The 17,007-nt window shown below is 37.2% G+C and overlaps 1 protein-coding gene across 5 annotated transcripts in view; it reads right to left on the bottom strand.

Annotated features, from left to right (window-relative positions):
- Positions 1–17,007, bottom strand: part of LOC106870730 (zinc finger Ran-binding domain-containing protein 2) — a 34,481-nt gene that overhangs the window by 14,234 nt on the left and 3,240 nt on the right. For all 5 annotated transcript variants that reach the window (XM_052967184.1, XM_052967185.1, XM_014916903.2 and 2 more), the window contains exons 2-7: positions 12,269–12,323; positions 6,657–6,762; positions 4,727–4,809; positions 3,973–4,052; positions 1,845–2,015; positions 156–559 (exon numbers count right to left, since the gene is read on the bottom strand). In XM_052967184.1, the coding sequence (XP_052823144.1) occupies positions 156–559; positions 1,845–2,015; positions 3,973–4,052; positions 4,727–4,809; positions 6,657–6,762; positions 12,269–12,272 (848 nt within the window). In that variant the 5' untranslated portion in view covers positions 12,273–12,323. The remainder of the gene's footprint in view (positions 1–155; positions 560–1,844; positions 2,016–3,972; positions 4,053–4,726; positions 4,810–6,656; positions 6,763–12,268; positions 12,324–17,007) is intronic.

Consider the following 17,007-nt stretch of genomic DNA (forward strand, 5'->3'; position numbering starts at 1 on the left):
CTAAACACAGCTATATTTTTTTTAGAATAACAGGGAGAGCCAGTTCACATGGCACCCACCCAAAAGATTGCATAATTATATTTTGTCTTCAATATTTTTTCTTATTCTTTGTTTTTTTTTTTTGTATTTTTTTTTTTACCCATTTTACCAGTTACCTGGACCTGGAGCCTGAACAGTTTCTCCTATGTGGCTGCCTCTTCTTCTTCTCATCTGACTGCCCTCTCTCTGATTCAATTTGTTGGTCTGAGGTGGCGCTGGATACTGAGGAAGACCGTGATCGAGATCTGGAAATGGACCGAGATTGCGAGCGCTGTGAGCTGGATCGTGATGAACGACTGGAAGATGAAGAAGGACTGCGAGAGTAGGACCGAGAACGACTCCGTGATCGGCTGCCTGAACCGGATGATGAACTGTAGCTGGATGCTGACTGAGAGGAAGACCGAGATGAACTAGACCGGGAACGAGATTTACGACTTTTTGATTTGTCATTCTCTTCTTCAGAGTCAACCAGTTTATATTTAGATAAATCACCATCTTCATCATCATCTTCCTCATCCTCCTGTTGAAGATATTAAATAAAATTAAATAAATGAGAACAATGGAGCAAAGGTAGGTGTAATGATGTGGGGAAAAATTGATGGAGCAAACAGTAGATAGGTAGAGTGTACAGGAGATAGATGATGGGAAAATATGAGTGTAGTGGAGAGGGGATGAGTGGAGGAGAGAGCAGATGAGTGAAAAGGAGAGAGAGACAAGAGAAAATGAAAAGGAGATGGAGCAAGTCTGTCTCTAGCTTTCTCTCTAAACCTCTCCAACCTTCCTTGTCCTACTGGGGTAGCCAAGTATTGCCTCTATAGTAAGACAACTATCTCTGTCCCTCTATCATAGTTTAACCTCTCACCTGGGGCAAGAAAACATGCAACAAAGACAGAACATACAGGGCAAAGGTGGAGAGAGAAACAAGGAATAAGTAATAAAGATCAACGTTTATGTATGTGTGTTTGTGTACATGTACATGTGTTTATACTTGTACTTTTCCAAAATTACTATACTACAAGCAATGATGTTGCCATTTCCCCTATTGACAAATCATCCAATGGCTTTCAAACTTTAAAGACATATGGAATAATAGACCTCTTACTAGAAAAATAGATAAGAGTTAGGGACAAGAAAGGCATCTGGCTGTAAAAAATGCTTTAATAATAAATATTTTTCTAACCTATACAAAAACAGATATAAAAATAAACAAAACATATTATATATATACATGCGCGCGCACACACACACATTTATATATCATCATCATCATGTCGTGCTTGAGAAGAAGACCCATCAAGCCAGATTGCAATCGTGGCAGATACCGGTGTCGTGCTGGTGGCACGTAAAAGCACCTATTACACTCTCAGAGTGGTTGGCATTAGGAAGGGTATTCAGCCGTGGAAACCATGCCAAATCAGACTGGAGTCTGTTGCAGCTTGCCAGCCCTGGTCAAACCATCCAACCCATGCAAGCATGGATAACAGATACTAAATGATGATGATCATCATCATTGAAACTTGTGGCAGATTTTCTTGGGCTGGATGCTTTTCCTGACACCAACTATCATTGGCTTCGAAGTAAGGTAATACTTTTTCTGGTCCTTTAAACAGCAATCAGTTCAACAGTCAGGCAGGTTTTCACAGAACACTTTAAACAAACAACACCATTTTGTATGAATGGTGTCTTTGTTTGCAGTTAGTAAGAAAATGTCCAAAGAGGAAGTCAAAAATGCATCCACATACACCTAGGGCTAAAAATAAAAAAGAAAAACTACATAAAAACAATAAAAAGAGAGTGATATTTACCTCAGAGTCCAGTTTGTACTTTGATACATCACCACCTCCATCCTCATCTTCTTCATCCTCTTCCTCCTCTTTATTGTCATCCTCATCAACACTATGAGCAGTATCTTTTGGTATGGTTGTCTTATCTTTTTCATCATCAGCTTTTCGGAACTTTTTCTTTTTACGTCCAAACTAAAAATGGAGAAATAAATTGACATGAAGAGATGTCAACAAACCATAGAAGCAACAAACAGAAAATAAAACTATCACCAGCACCTTACAATCTGACCAGAAAGGAAAGGAACAATCTGTAACTCATGTTTCTACCACAGTCAGAAAGGCAAAGTGATGTAAAAAAAAAAATGTTAAATTTGTAAAACTGACAATATATTTACGGAGATGTACTTGCATAGCAAGTGACCTGATCTGAGATCGTGTGCTGGAACGAAAACAATTGCAGCGTGGAAGGTGTTTATAAGCCATTTAAGAAACACACAAAAACCGTTAGATTCACTTAAACATTTAAATTTAATCTGCCAAAATATTTTCGTCGCTTTGAGACCGCGACCTGTTCACTGACAAAATACTGTGATGCAGCACAGAATTTTGTCAGTGAACAGGTCGCGGTCTCAAAGCGACGAAAATATTTTGGCAAATTAAATTTAAATGTTTAAGTGAATCTAACGGTTTTTGTGTGTTTCTTAAATGGCTTATAAACACCTTCCACGCTGCAATTGTGACTATATTTATTAAGTCAGTAAATCTTAGTCTCAGATATACACACACAATCATTATCATCATCATTTAATGTTTATGTTCCAGGTTAGAATGAGCTGGACAGTTTGACAGTATCCAATGAGTCAAAGAACGACATTGTGCTCCAATCTCTGCTTTAGTATGGTTTCTACAGCTGGATGCCTTTTTTAATGCCAACCACCTTATAGCATTGTACTGGGTGCTTTTTTTAGTGCCTCTAGCAGGACTACAAACCCTAGGAGACGGAAATTGGAGTGGCTGGGATGGGAGATGGTGAGAGCATGGGCAAAGTTAAGAGAATTACTATCTTTGTTGGTAACAAAGGGCCTCTCTCTCAAAGTGAAAGGCAAATTGGATGATGCCTGAATATGTACAGCCATGCTACATGATAGTGATACATGGGCTGTGACTGCAGAGGACAGGCAAAGGCTTAAAAGAAATTAAGCCAGCATGCTTCACTGGATGTGCAATGTCAGTGTGCATATGTTTTAAGAAAAAGATTGGTTATAAGAGGCATCAGATGTAGTGTGCAAGAGAGATGACTGCACTGGTATTGTCATGTGATGTGTATGGATGATGACAGCTGCATAAAGAAGTATTGATCTCTAATTGTGGAGGGGACCTGAAGAAGAGATAGACCCAGGAAGATGACAAGTGACTTCTGGTGATTTGCTGGGCTTGAGAAGACATGTCAAGCTAAGTGAAATCATGGCCATCCACACATACATGTTCTTTACAGCCATGTCCCCTACCACACACATACAATTATCTGACCTCTGTCAAAACATTTTCCCAATACCTGCTGCATGCCCGTTAACTCTCTCTCTCTTATGTGCCTATCTGCCCATAACTCTCTCTCTCTCATGTGCCTATCTGCACACTTTCCATGCCCTCACACATCTTCCTTATTCCTGTCTCAGCCACTCCAATTTTCCTCACCTTCACTTGCTAGTCATGTCTTCCCCATATCTAAACATACCCCTCTATTCTCTCTGTACTATTTATTCCCCACCACCACCACCACCATCACTGTTCTGTGTAAGTAGACCCCAATACATCTCCAAAACCATCTGTCTCTTTATTTCTCTCTAAATTTCTCCCACTTTCTGTCTCTTACTGGATATTAGGAAGAGCATCCAGCCATAGGAACCATGCCAAAATAGACAGCTGGAGTGTGGTACAGCTCTCTGGGTTACCAGCTCCAATAAAACAGTTCAACCCATGCCAGCATGATAAACAGATGTTAAATGATGATTATATACACACACACACATTAACATGAAATATTCTATGCAATGCATGGAAATAAACATTCAGCAAAACTAACAGACAACAATAGTTTATAACGGACAAATGGACAGAGGCTGGTGCTGAACTATTAGTCCCAACTTACTTCATCATATTCATCATCAGACTCATTCCTTTTGATGTATTCTACTACTTCATCTCTTTCCATATAACCACCACCATAACCTGAATATTAAAAGAAAAAGGAAACAAAAACAGAGGTTAAATCATCGTTGCTGCCATCACAAACACATAATATACATGGTTGTGTGGTCAAAAAGTTTACTCTGCAACCATGTGTTTTGGGGTTCAACCCCACTATAAGACACACTGGACAAGTGTCTTCTACTATAGCCCCAGGTCAATCAAAGCTTTTTGAATGAAACTGGTACAAGGAAACTCTTTACAGAAGCCTATTATGTGTATGTGTGCATTAGTTTATGTGCCTGCACAAGTGCACAACTGTTTATAATCTTTATTGACATCATTTCCAGTTATTCTATGCTTTCAAAGATCAGAGGAATAAAAAAAAAAACTATTAAAAAATGGTTAATAAGGAGGGTGTCTAACCATAAAATGCTGCCTTAAGTAGTCCCTATTCAACCCATAATAGCATAGGAATATGGACATCAACTGAACAAACAAATTTGGGGGAAAGCTCTCCACCAGAGAAACTTCCTTTTCAAGGTACACTTCAATTTTAGCTTTTTTACTAAACTGATAAAATGACCCAGTTAGTTTTTTCAACTTCTAATAAAATGAAATTCTATTTGGAAAACAGAATTAAATAACTTACAAACGATACAGATTAATCAACAATAGAAAAAAAAACTGAATAAATAAATAAAAACCACACTTACCCGTCCGTGGTTCAATCCTGCCATATTTCGGAGCATTGCACATGTTACAAGCTGTCCTTCGAGCCCAGTTCACATTACCACAACTAGATAGCACCACAGAAAAAACAACAGATAATCAACAATTGTCTTCAGAGTTCTGCATAAAAGTCATATAAGACAACAGGTTTAGAAATATTTTTTTAACAGAGATCATATCTCCAGCCCTCATACCTCAGTTAATTTGTCTGTGAGGAGTAATATTCTGAGAGTTGACCCACCACTTCTTCCCAACTCTACCTCTGACAAAATTATCTTCCATTCAAAACCAGCATTTTTATATTCATCACTCAGCATCCAATTATAGTACAGGTCCACACCAGAGCAGCCGTCTCTTACATACATTAGCTGATGTCTTTAGTGTTCAGCTGACTGGAGCTCTATCACCATTATATATGATTCACACTGAATAAATGCTCAGATGCATACAAAGACATCGCAGACAGTACAGATACCAACACCAATGAAGGAGCCTCTACATAGTCATTCAACTTGACAGAAAGAGCAATCAAATCTTTAAAAAAAGAGAGGGGGTGCACACTGTATAATGTATTAAATGCAATGTCTCAGGGGGAAAAAAAGGACCCACTACATTCTTGGAGTGGTTGGTGTTAGGAAGGGCATCCAGCTGTAGAAACCATGCCAAATCAAACCGGAACTTGGTGCAGCTCCCCAGCTTACCAGTTTTCTGTCAAACTGTTCAACCAATTTTAGAAATATTACATTTCTAAATATCTCACAGAGATTTATAAAGCAATGGTTTGTTGCTTGTGTCACATGGCCAACTGGAAACAGTGTTTCCTGGGGCTAAATAGCAGTAGCAGTTTTCCCTTTCCGGGGACTGCCACATTAAGTTGGCAACAAACCATCACTTTGTCTAACCAATGTCGGCATGGAAAACAGATATCAAATGATGACGATAAAAACACCCATTCTGTTGTGTCTCTAGACAAGAAACACTATATTTATACCAGTCTGTCTGAAAAGGTTACTTCTACTTCAGGACTGAGTGGTTCAGTGATAAGGACAATCATCAAATGATGATTACAACAGAGAGGAAAGTAGTCATTATCATCATCATCATTTAATGTTCACTTTTAGGTGTTTGTATGGATCGGATGGAATTTGTTGAGGTGAATTTTCTACAGCTGGATGCTTTTCCTGTTGCCAACCATCACTTGTTTCCAAGTAACACAACATTCCCCATGACCAGACATGTTTGCCTTAAGGTGACATTTGTTTAGAACTGTCACATCAAGTCAGGGTAAGGAGACAATAACACACATACATATACACAAACACATACGTATTGCATGCATGTATGTGATGGGCTTTTTCAGTTTCTGTTCACCAAATCCACTCATAAGGTTTTAATCAACCAGGATGTATAGTAGGAGACACTCACACAAGGTGCCATGCAGTGGGACTGAAACCAAGACCATGCTGTTGGGAAGCCAACTTCTGACAACACAGCCACACCTAAGAAGGATAACTAATTATAAAAAAAATACAAAAAAAAAAAAACCTTCTGCTCAAACTCCCTGTAAATATCCAAAAATTGACAGGAGTCAAGTTTGTAATACAAGTTTGATCCTTTTAATATCAATCTTGCTTGACAGTACTTGTACTTAAGTATTCATATTTAAATTAAAATCTTAATTAATATCTAATTAAAACATATTTCAGATGGTCAAGCCAATAAGGGTGCTTCTATATGGTCCCATGACTTGCTAGAAATAGTAGTAAGACACCTCTAAAAAAATGTGATGATCATAGGTGGGGGTAGGGGTCAAACAATGACACCACCCTTTTACTGAACTTCACCTTGGTAATGTTGAAAACATAGCAATTTACTTATAGTAACAAAAGCTTTATAACAAATTTATCAGCTTACCTTTTACACTGCCAGTCATCAGCACTAAATAGACCCCTGCTTTTTTCTGCCATTGCCTTGCCAATCTCCGTTCCACCTTTCTTGTATGAGACAATTTCTTTTTTATCTAAAGAACAAGGAGTTTTAGAATTAGATTTGAGACATAAGAAACACAGTATAAACACTATTTGGCAAACTAATGGGGTAGCCAATAAGTAAATATGCAACCTGCTGGATATGGAAACTAAATCTCACTCAAATCACACCCTTCTGTCTCAAAAAATAAAAGAGCTTTGGATAATTTAACCCTAGGTAAACTATTCTAGAAAAAAGGAGAAAAGTAGGTTGGTCACTGCTAGAACTCTAATCATAAATCAGCTTGATAAGGGCTGAGCTGAAGGTACACAACAAAGAAGAGAAAAGAACATTAGATAATGTTTGTAAAATGAAAGGAAAAAAGAAAGAGATGATCACAACTGGAACATCTCTGATCATGTCTGCTTGGTCAGAGATGACCTAAGACTAAACTTATTTTACAGCAAGGTTCAAAATCTCAAATGTTAAATCAGAAGTGTTACCAGATAAAGTTTATCACAGAATTAACTGAGCCAACAAGGAAACTTCTCAACCTGCTAGAAATAGTAGATGACTAAATCAAAACACATTATACTGTCTTATAAAGCAGTAGTTACCAAACTTTTTCAGGTTACTGCCACATTCCTAGCTGCCCTTCACCCTCACCACCACAAATATAAACCACTTTCTGCAGCAAATTCAAAACTGTATTTCACAAATAAAACTCAAACCTAATTAACCTATTAATATATTTTTTTACATCTGTCACCCCATTATCATCCCACTTTTCTTCAATGCTCCTGCCCCTGGATCTTTCCAATCCCCACCCCCACCTCCAAGGGGACAGTACTGCCCACTTTGGAAACCACTGTTATAAACCAAAGGAATGACACACATTAGATAATATAATCCGAGATATCCATCAGAAAATACACTGTTTTTGATCATATTTGATTAATCAAAGATGGCTTGGAATAAAACAACAGTTAATTCTGTTAAGAATCACAAAGACATATAGAACTGTGATTCCAGTTTTTGTTACTTCATAGATGATGACAACCTATGCAAGTAGTTCTCCGAGAAAAGTTTTTAAATGTATTAAAGGATGTAATATGTGTCCTGTGCTGAAGAAACACAATGAAATATATGCAAATTTGAACTTACATAATCATCATTTAATATCCTTTTTCAATGCCAGCAGGGGTTGGATAGTTTGATAGGGTACAACAAACCACAGGGCTACATTAAGTTCCAATGTCAGCTCTAATGCCAGCCACTTTATAGTGTGTACTGGGTACTTTTTTTTTTTTTTTGGTGCCACCAGCACTAGAGAGGGCACCTGGTAACTTGCAAGATGAGAAAAGAACAGGAAAAAGGAAAAAGCCCTCTCAGCTAAGTTGGAGCAAGTATTTGAATGGAGTGGTGGTATTATGCCAGGAGTAGAAAGGATAAAACATGACCGAGAGGCAAGCATAGGTGTCTTGTCATAGAGGAGATACAAGGCTACCCAACATTTTATAAGAATGGGAGTAACTAGAAAGGCGGCAGAGATGGTAGTAATGAGATGAGATAATAATCTGACAGTATCTAACTGGCCATTTGGCCTGTATTCTTGGAAAATACACTGCTCAATGATGATGATGACAAGAGATCATGGCAATAGTGATGATGATGGTGGTAATGTGGATCATGGTGATGTCAGTAATATTGATGGTAGTAGTGATGATTTACTGTAGCTTTATAGTTATTTCTTACAACAACAATAATTTAATTCTATTGGGAGAAATTGGAATTGACATGAGGACAGAGCAGGCCCAAAGCAAGTGCTCTATTGGGGACAGCTAGGATTTTGAGATTGGTGCTTGGGTGTTGAATGTCTTCCACAATAAGTTAAGATCCAAGTACCAAAAGCTTATAGGTTGTGGAAAGAGATCTTATGAGACCTCTAACACATTGCTGTCTTCTCTCACAGTATCAACCAGAACAAGACAAAGTGCTCTGAGTCATAGAATAATAATAATAATATTTTCAGTTCATTATAGCCAAGGCAAGTCTTTGTTGAAAAAGGAAAATGAGATATAATCAATTGGGTTGAACCAATATCACAACTACTGATTTTATTGAACCATGAGAGATTAATGATAAGACTGACCCAAATAAGATTTCAGTATGATTACCAAACAAACTAAAGCATCCAGGCTGGTTGTCAATAATTAATCCCTGTTTATGGCTTCCTGATAACTTTCATAGGAATTAGATTACAAGTTGTGTATGTATGTATGTATATACATATATATAGTACGAAAAAGGAGGAAGAGAATTTCAATTATCCCCACATGGTGAGTTGTAATGCAATATATATATATATATACTACACTCGGAGTGGTTGGCGTTAGGAAGGGCATCCAGCTGTAGAAACTCTGCCAAATCAGATTGGAGCCTGGTGTAGCCATCTGGTTAGCCAGTCCTCAGTCAAATCGTCCAACCCATGCTAGCATGGAAAGTGGACGTTAAACGATGATGATGATGATATATATATATATATATAAAATAAAAGAAGGAAAATGCACAGTTTTCATAGTTTTGATATATTTTAAATGAAAGAGTATTGTGGTTGTCGACCGGTTTTACTTTCGCTAATCATGACATTGAAATTATTGTAATTTTGTATTAAGAAAAGTTTAGTCCATGTTCTTGTATGAAAGTTTGTGACTGAATCAGCAATTAGAAAAATCTAAGTGGAGGTAATTGGTGATAGTTATTACACGGGACAGGGGAGGTAATTGCTCATTTTTGGAGTGTGATAAATAAACATACAAAAACTCATTAGCTAAAGTAGTGAGATGAAATATGAAGTGATGGATATGTGATCATGAATTAAAATATATACTGAGACCAAAGTTGGTTATGCATTCATATTTAGGTGTGTTCTGTAGTTTTCAATAAATAAATTTTCTTTATTTAAACATTCAGATTTTTCTACTTGTTGATTCATTCACAAACATTCATACAAGAAATTGGGCTAAAATCTTGAGAAAATACAAAATTACAATAATTTCAAAATCATGATTAACAAAAGCAAAAGCAGTCAACAACCACAATACTCTTTCATTTAAAATATATAAAAACTATGTAAACTGTGTGCATTTTCCTTCTTTTATTATGTGTGTATATATATATATGTGTGTGTGTGTGTGTGTGTGTATCATCATCATCATCATCGTCGTTTAACGTCTGTTTTCCATGCTGACATGGATTGGATGGTTCAACTGGGGTCTGGAAAGCCAGGAGGCTGCACCAGGCTGATCTGGCAATGTTTCTACAGCTGGACGTCCATCCTAACGCCAACCACTCTGAGAGTGTAGTGGGTGCTTTTTATGTGCCACCAGCACAGGGGCCACGGGGGGCTGGCATCACCACGGTTAGATGGTGCTTTTTATGTGCCACCGGCATGGGAGCCAGTCAAGGCGGTGCTGATATCGGCCACGTTTGAATGTTGCTTTTTATGTGCCACCGGCACAGAAGCCAGTTGGAGCAAGGGGGCTGGCATCGACCACGTTCGGATGGTGCTTTTTACGCGCCACGGGCATCGGGAACACAATTACTATTTCCATTTTTGATTGTGATTTGATTCCATTTTGATATTGATGTACTTGACACAATAGGTCTCCTCAAGCACAGCATGTTGCCCTACGATCCAAGGGTACTTTTTGAGTTGGCTGGTTATGCGACACTGGTGTAGGTTACAGTTGTGATCTCACTTTATTTGCCGGATCTTCTCAGTCACAGCACATCTCCAGAGCTCTCTGTCTTTTGTCATTTCCTGTAAGGCCCAATGTTCGAAGGTCATGCTTCACTACCTCATCCCATGTTCAGTCCCACTGCATGGCACCTTGGACAAGTGTCTCCTACTATAGTCTCAGGCTGACCAAAGCCTTCTGTGTGGATTTGATAGACAGTTTATGTCCCTTGTAACTTAGCAGTTTAACAAAAGAGACAGATAGAATAAGTACTAAGCCTAAAAAAATAAGTCCTAGGGTTGACTTGTTCAATTAAAACCCTGCAAGGCAGTGCCCCAGCATGGCCACAACCAAATGACTGAAACAAAATAATTCTCACTACCTCAAGCTGTAAAGTGATCAGAATTACTTTTATTTTATTTTTTGTGTGTGTACAGGATAATAGTAACTTTTGTCACATATTATTACTTAGCCACGTATTGTAACAGAATTTCATGACCAGACACAATCCTTGGACTGCAGTGGCTGATAGTGAGAACTAACTGGTTTCAGCCATTGGACTGTGGCCAAGCTGGTACATTGCCATCAAGAGTTTTCATTGATTATATTGATCTCAGTACTTTCTCTGATAACTACTTAATCTCAGAAGGAGGAAGGGCAAAGCTGACACAGGAAGATTTTACACTCAAAACATAGTGAGATAGTCAATACCACAAGGTATTTTGTTTGATGTTTGATTCTTCCACAAATTTCTTAAGACTACAATGTAAGCATGAGGGATGTGCAATGAACAAAGGCATCTTCGGTAGTCTGCATAGTGGACTTGGAAGAGCTGCATTGCTGGGTAAACAATTCTTGGTTTGGAGGAGTTAATGAAATTCTCCAGGTGTTGTAGACATTGTTTTTCGCTTGAACAGCTACAAGTGAACCACTTGAGAAAGTGAGTTTTTGTAGCATGTGGAACGTGGAGGGGACATGCCTAAAAGGATAGTAGACAGTTTGAGAATGTCACATTGAACAATAGAGAGAAAGAAGATTAGAAAAACAGAATTAACAAGGTTGATTCATGGGTACTTCATTGCAATAAGAGATTTTTGTGGTGATATAAAATTGTTGTTTAGCTCTAGGTTAGCACTAATCAAGCAGACCGATGCTTAAAGAAGTCCCAGTTGAAACAATCTCATCTTTTCTCCAGACATAGTATATGGAGACCTACAGTTCTTCAGACAGTATATTTAGGACTGTATTAAGCAATATACTCTTCAGGCATATTGTATCTACGGCTCCGTTAAACAGATGTACTCTTCAGACATAGTTTATCTAAGACAATAATAACCAATGTATTCTTCAGACAATATATCTAAGACTACACTATCCAATATGCTCTTTCAGGTATAATTTATTAATAAGTACATTATTCAATGTGTTCTTCAGACAATGCATCCCTCATTTTTCTTATCATGGTTGGGTACAATTTAATCATAGCTTTGCTGCTATTTCTATAAGATCAACCAAAGTTACAAAGGCTCCTACATTTGTTTCACTGATTGTTAGTAATGTTTCGACATTAGGTGATGCTCTTAATTTACATGTTCTAACAGGAGAGATAAAAAGGTTTGTGATCAGTAAGCTATGTAATAAGGTTTGTGATTAGCAAACTATGTAATGAGTTCATTTTTATTACAGTTCATATATAATTACATTTGTGTATTCAGTAACACTGCTTTCCTAACAATTTGTAAATTCTAAATTTCAATTCTTTAAAAAAAATTAAATCACAATAAATGAAAAATGTTTTTGAAGAAAAATTATAATTACCCATTTTGGAAATTTCGTTTTCCTCAATAGAGACAAGCAAATCACAGCTTTCCTCCTGGAATAAAACAAAACTATTTAATATTAATAAATGCAAATTAAAAAAGAAAAAAATGTTTTTTCATGCTAATAGAAAGGGAGAGGAAAACAGTATGAAATTTCAGAAGGAAGACATGTGAAATAAGATATCCTTAACTTGCAAAACAACAGTTAGAGACATGAAGGGCATTTTGGTTATAAAACGCTTCAAAAATATATTTATTCATCCTAAGCTACTAGCATAGAAAACTGACATAAAAATGAATGAATTGAATATATATATATACACAAATACACATACACATAAATACATACATATATGTCTATATACACATAGTATGTATGTATATATACATACCATAGTAGTCATCAACTCAATTTCAAGCTTAGCAACTTTCTCATTGCAGACATCTAACAAGTTTAATAAGGTTTCTACCTACTTCTGATTTTGTTTTAAACTTTTTAAGAAATGCTGCACATAATTTTATCAAAAATCACATCAAGAGCAGCTCCCCAAGTGTGCATTCATTACAAATGAATTTTCAGCCCAACAGTATGAGTACATCTTGGCACATAAAGGACAGCATATATATATATAGACATACACACACACCTGTGTGTATATGCATGTATCTATGTATGTACGTGTGACAACTGCCATCTGAGAAGTGACAATACTGAATATGCAGGAGAGTAGCAGCTATGTAATTCTATAAGGTGTATTAAATGTACACCATGATTATACAAGAAGTATGGTGGGATCAGAGGTAAGCTGACAGAGAAGGAAGACTTTGCATGAGTAGTTAGCAGTAAGAAGCAACTGTAAATAAATTCTTTCAAATGCTTGGAAGATTCCATAGAGGTAACCGATAGCTTCACTTACTTACATATTTTAATTAGCAGAAGAGGTGAGTACTCTGAAGGCATAGTAGCCAGGGTAAGAGCAGGATAGAAAAAACTTTAGGGATCTATAACCTCTCTTGGTAACAAAGGAATTCTTTCTGAGTGAAGAGTAAATTGTATGAAGTATGATGTTGCAAGACAATGAAACCCGGTCATTGAATGTACAAAGACTAAAAAGAAATGGGATGAGCAAGCTGGGCAGGAAATGAGATATTAGTATGCATGAAAATGAACCATAAATGAGCTGAGAGAAAAACAGGAAGTAAAGTCAGAGGTAGTGTGCAAGAGGTAAGACTATGCTTGCATAGGTATGTGATGTGTACACAGGATGACAATTGAATTAGAGAAGTGCCAAGCAATACAAGTAGAAGCAATCTGTGGAAGAAGAAGCCCAATGGGTAGAAGAGGTGAAAATCATCTGAGAAGGCTGAATCTCATGAAGGAGGGGATTGCAGTAAGTGGTGAGACCCTGCATGAGAGAAAAACCCACCCAACCCAATCAAGTATGGAAAAGCAAACATAAATTGATGATTTTATTTTTGTATTTGGTTTGCAAGATTCTCAATATGATCTTGTACATTGAAACACATTTTGCTGCATTCCTGTAGATTCATTATACTAATAATGAATCTATAATTATACAGCAAAATCTGTTTATCATACTAATAATAAACACAGTGGTTCTATTTCATTTATTATTATCAGTCAGTTAACATTAAACCAATTGTTTGATTAATTGTTCAGTCAATCAGCTAGATTTATCAAAATCCTTTTATTGCCATTCACAATCTTAGCAACAACATACCCTATCTAACTAGCAGACAGACCTGAAGCTGACCTGGAATAGGAAGGGCATGTCATTGATGAGGGTGAGAATAGCAATGAAAGGACTTCGACAAACATGACTGATTGATAGATTGACCGAACAATTAATCAAACAATCAATTAGTTAACTGGTTAAATGTTAGCCGACTGACTAAAAATAATAAAAGTGAATGAAATAGAACCACTGCACATTTATTATTGGCATAATGAACCTCCCAAGATACAACAAAACTGGTGATGATTCATATGTACACACATAAGCAGTCTTTCAAGTATGTATTGTAGGTCAGACGTACAGATGAGCAAACAGGTTTCATATATACAATGGAAGTGAGGGATATGAATAGCAACAAGTAGATAATATGTATACAAAGAAAAAAACTGTATTGATGTATGTAACTGCACATATGTACACATAAACATATATATATATCATCATCATTGTCGTTTAACGTCCGCTTTCCATGCTAGCATGGGTTGGATGATTTGACTGAGGACTGACGAACCAGATGGTTGCACCAGGCTCCAATCTGATCTGGCAGAGCTTCTACAGCTGGATGCCCTTCCTAACACCAACCACTCTGAGAGTGTAGTGGATGCTTTTACGTGCCACCAGCACGAGAGCCAGTCAGGTGGTACTAGCAATGGCCACGCTCAAATGGTGTTTTTTACATGTCACCTGCACAGGAGTCAGTCCAGCAGCACTGGCAACGACCTCACTCGAATGTTTTGTTCACGTGCCAGTGCCACTTAACTGGCTCCTGTGCCGGTGGCATGTAAAAAGTACCATTTGATCATGGTTCATGCCAGTACAGCCTGACTGTCCCTTGTGCCGGTGGCACAAAAAAAGCACCTACTACAGTGAACTTTGCCAGATCAGATTGGAGCTTGCTGCAGCCTTCTGGCTCGCCAGCCCTCAGTCAAACCATCCAGCCCATGCCAGCAAGGAAAGTAAACGTTAAACGATGACGATGATGATGTATATATATATGTTCTGTGAAAAACATGTCTGGCCATTGGAAATATTACTTAGCTTGGAACCATGCAGCAGTCAGTAACAAGCATTGCTGTTGAGTCAAAGCAAAAAGACTCCGACTCCTCTACTATTGGTACCTCCAACTCCAACTTCTCTTTATGTAATTATGTGATTGTAGTCTACATAACTCATAAAGCATATGCATATGCTTGTACTTTGAGTAGGCCTATATGTTATAACTGGTTTATATAAAAGAATAAAGATATTGTGAGTTGGAGTCATAGCCAATATAGTTTTACCGACTCCGACTCCAGCTACCCCTTAATAGTTTCTGACTCCAACTCCATGGCCCTGGTAACAAGCCTGTCGCAGTAAATTCCATCTGACCAATATGAGCATGGAAAAGTGGATACTAAAACAGTATTGAATACACATCAGTCATTGTTTAAGGATTGTTTTACTACCTCATTACAGACTAGACAAGATATAGGGAAACTGTTGCCAAACAGTTTCCCCATGATTTTTTAAGGGTGATAGCATGGTCCAAAGGCAGAAAGTCTACAACAATTAAAAGCAAGTAGCAAATTGTTTCAGCCTGTACACCTGTTGATAGTATGTAACTCACTGCCACCTGTTTCACTAGACTTTAAACATCACTGTAACTTTGGCGTAAGAGGCAAGAGAGTTTGTTTACACTTTGCTCAAAGTGCTGCCTCAAGTTTCCTGAGGGAAGGAGTGACTAACACTAAATCACTTGCAGTACAAATAGTGACAAACAGACAACTCCTTTGTATCAAATGATATTTTAGTTGATTTTGTCTCAGACAAAACAGAAAACAATTAAGAGTTAATAGCATCCTTAGAGAATTCGGTCAAACTATTCTATTTCTTTTTATTTTGAAACACTAATTTCATCTTTTTGTTTTTCTTGTTACTCTAAATATGAAGGATTTCTTATTCCATTTCTCATGTTTTTGGAGGAGACGTACTGTCCATGGCTTTCCCATATATGTAAATGAATTGTAATATATTATTTTATCAAGAGAGGAAAAAGACTTTTCGCACATTGACCATCAGAATAGAGACTTGGTGGATAATAGTTTTAAACTGACGTGTGTGTTACAACACTCATAAGATGTCACGAAGCTTTGAATTCACATAAATGACAATCATAGGGAGTTATGGTAATGAGACCACAAAAACCTTTACAAATTAGAAAATTTTCTGCGATATCCCTCAATTGTTTTTACAGGACAAATTGGATAATGTAACCCAAGTTACACTATCCCTGAAGCGATACGAACAGGTCATAGCAACAACAACAACAACAACAAAGACTGGGAAGAAGGGGTCTTTTGTGGTCACCGAACGTGGAATTGATTTTAATACTCTTAAACGCAGAAAACTGAAGTTCGGTATTAGGATAAGGTTAAATTTTGAAATTTACTGTATCTCTCCTCATCTATAATACGTGCTGTTTAACTTGAGGCCAACCGTAACTGATGACCATTACATCTTTTTTGTATGTCTAGTACAACATCGGCCAGTTTATCTTTAAGATAATTGGTATGAGGGAGTGATATGGGGGAATTTGGCTGCTATTTCTTGCAGACCGAGCAACTGCGATTTATAAGTGGAAAGAGAACGGAAAGTTGTCGCTGTATATATTATATAACCAACGACATTGTAGGAAAGTAAGTCAAATGAAATCGTTTCAACAAGTATTATTTACAACCAGTCGGTGATATCAGGTGTCACAAAAACCACCACGTATCTGAAATTATTCTAGCGTGGGACACACTCACTCTAAACATATCAGCAGATGGAGAAATGAGGACGGCGTGAAAGATTAAATGATTTCTCTCACCCCAAACGTAAAAATAGAAAAAACATTTCCAACAAGGAATGGGAACTTGTAATAATTATTGTAATTTCTCCATCTTCTTTTTCCTCATGTGTATATATATATATATATATATATATATATATATATATATAT

The sequence above is a fragment of the Octopus bimaculoides genome, chromosome 4 (assembly GCF_001194135.2).
Source record: "Octopus bimaculoides isolate UCB-OBI-ISO-001 chromosome 4, ASM119413v2, whole genome shotgun sequence".
NCBI lineage: Eukaryota > Metazoa > Mollusca > Cephalopoda > Octopoda > Octopodidae > Octopus > Octopus bimaculoides.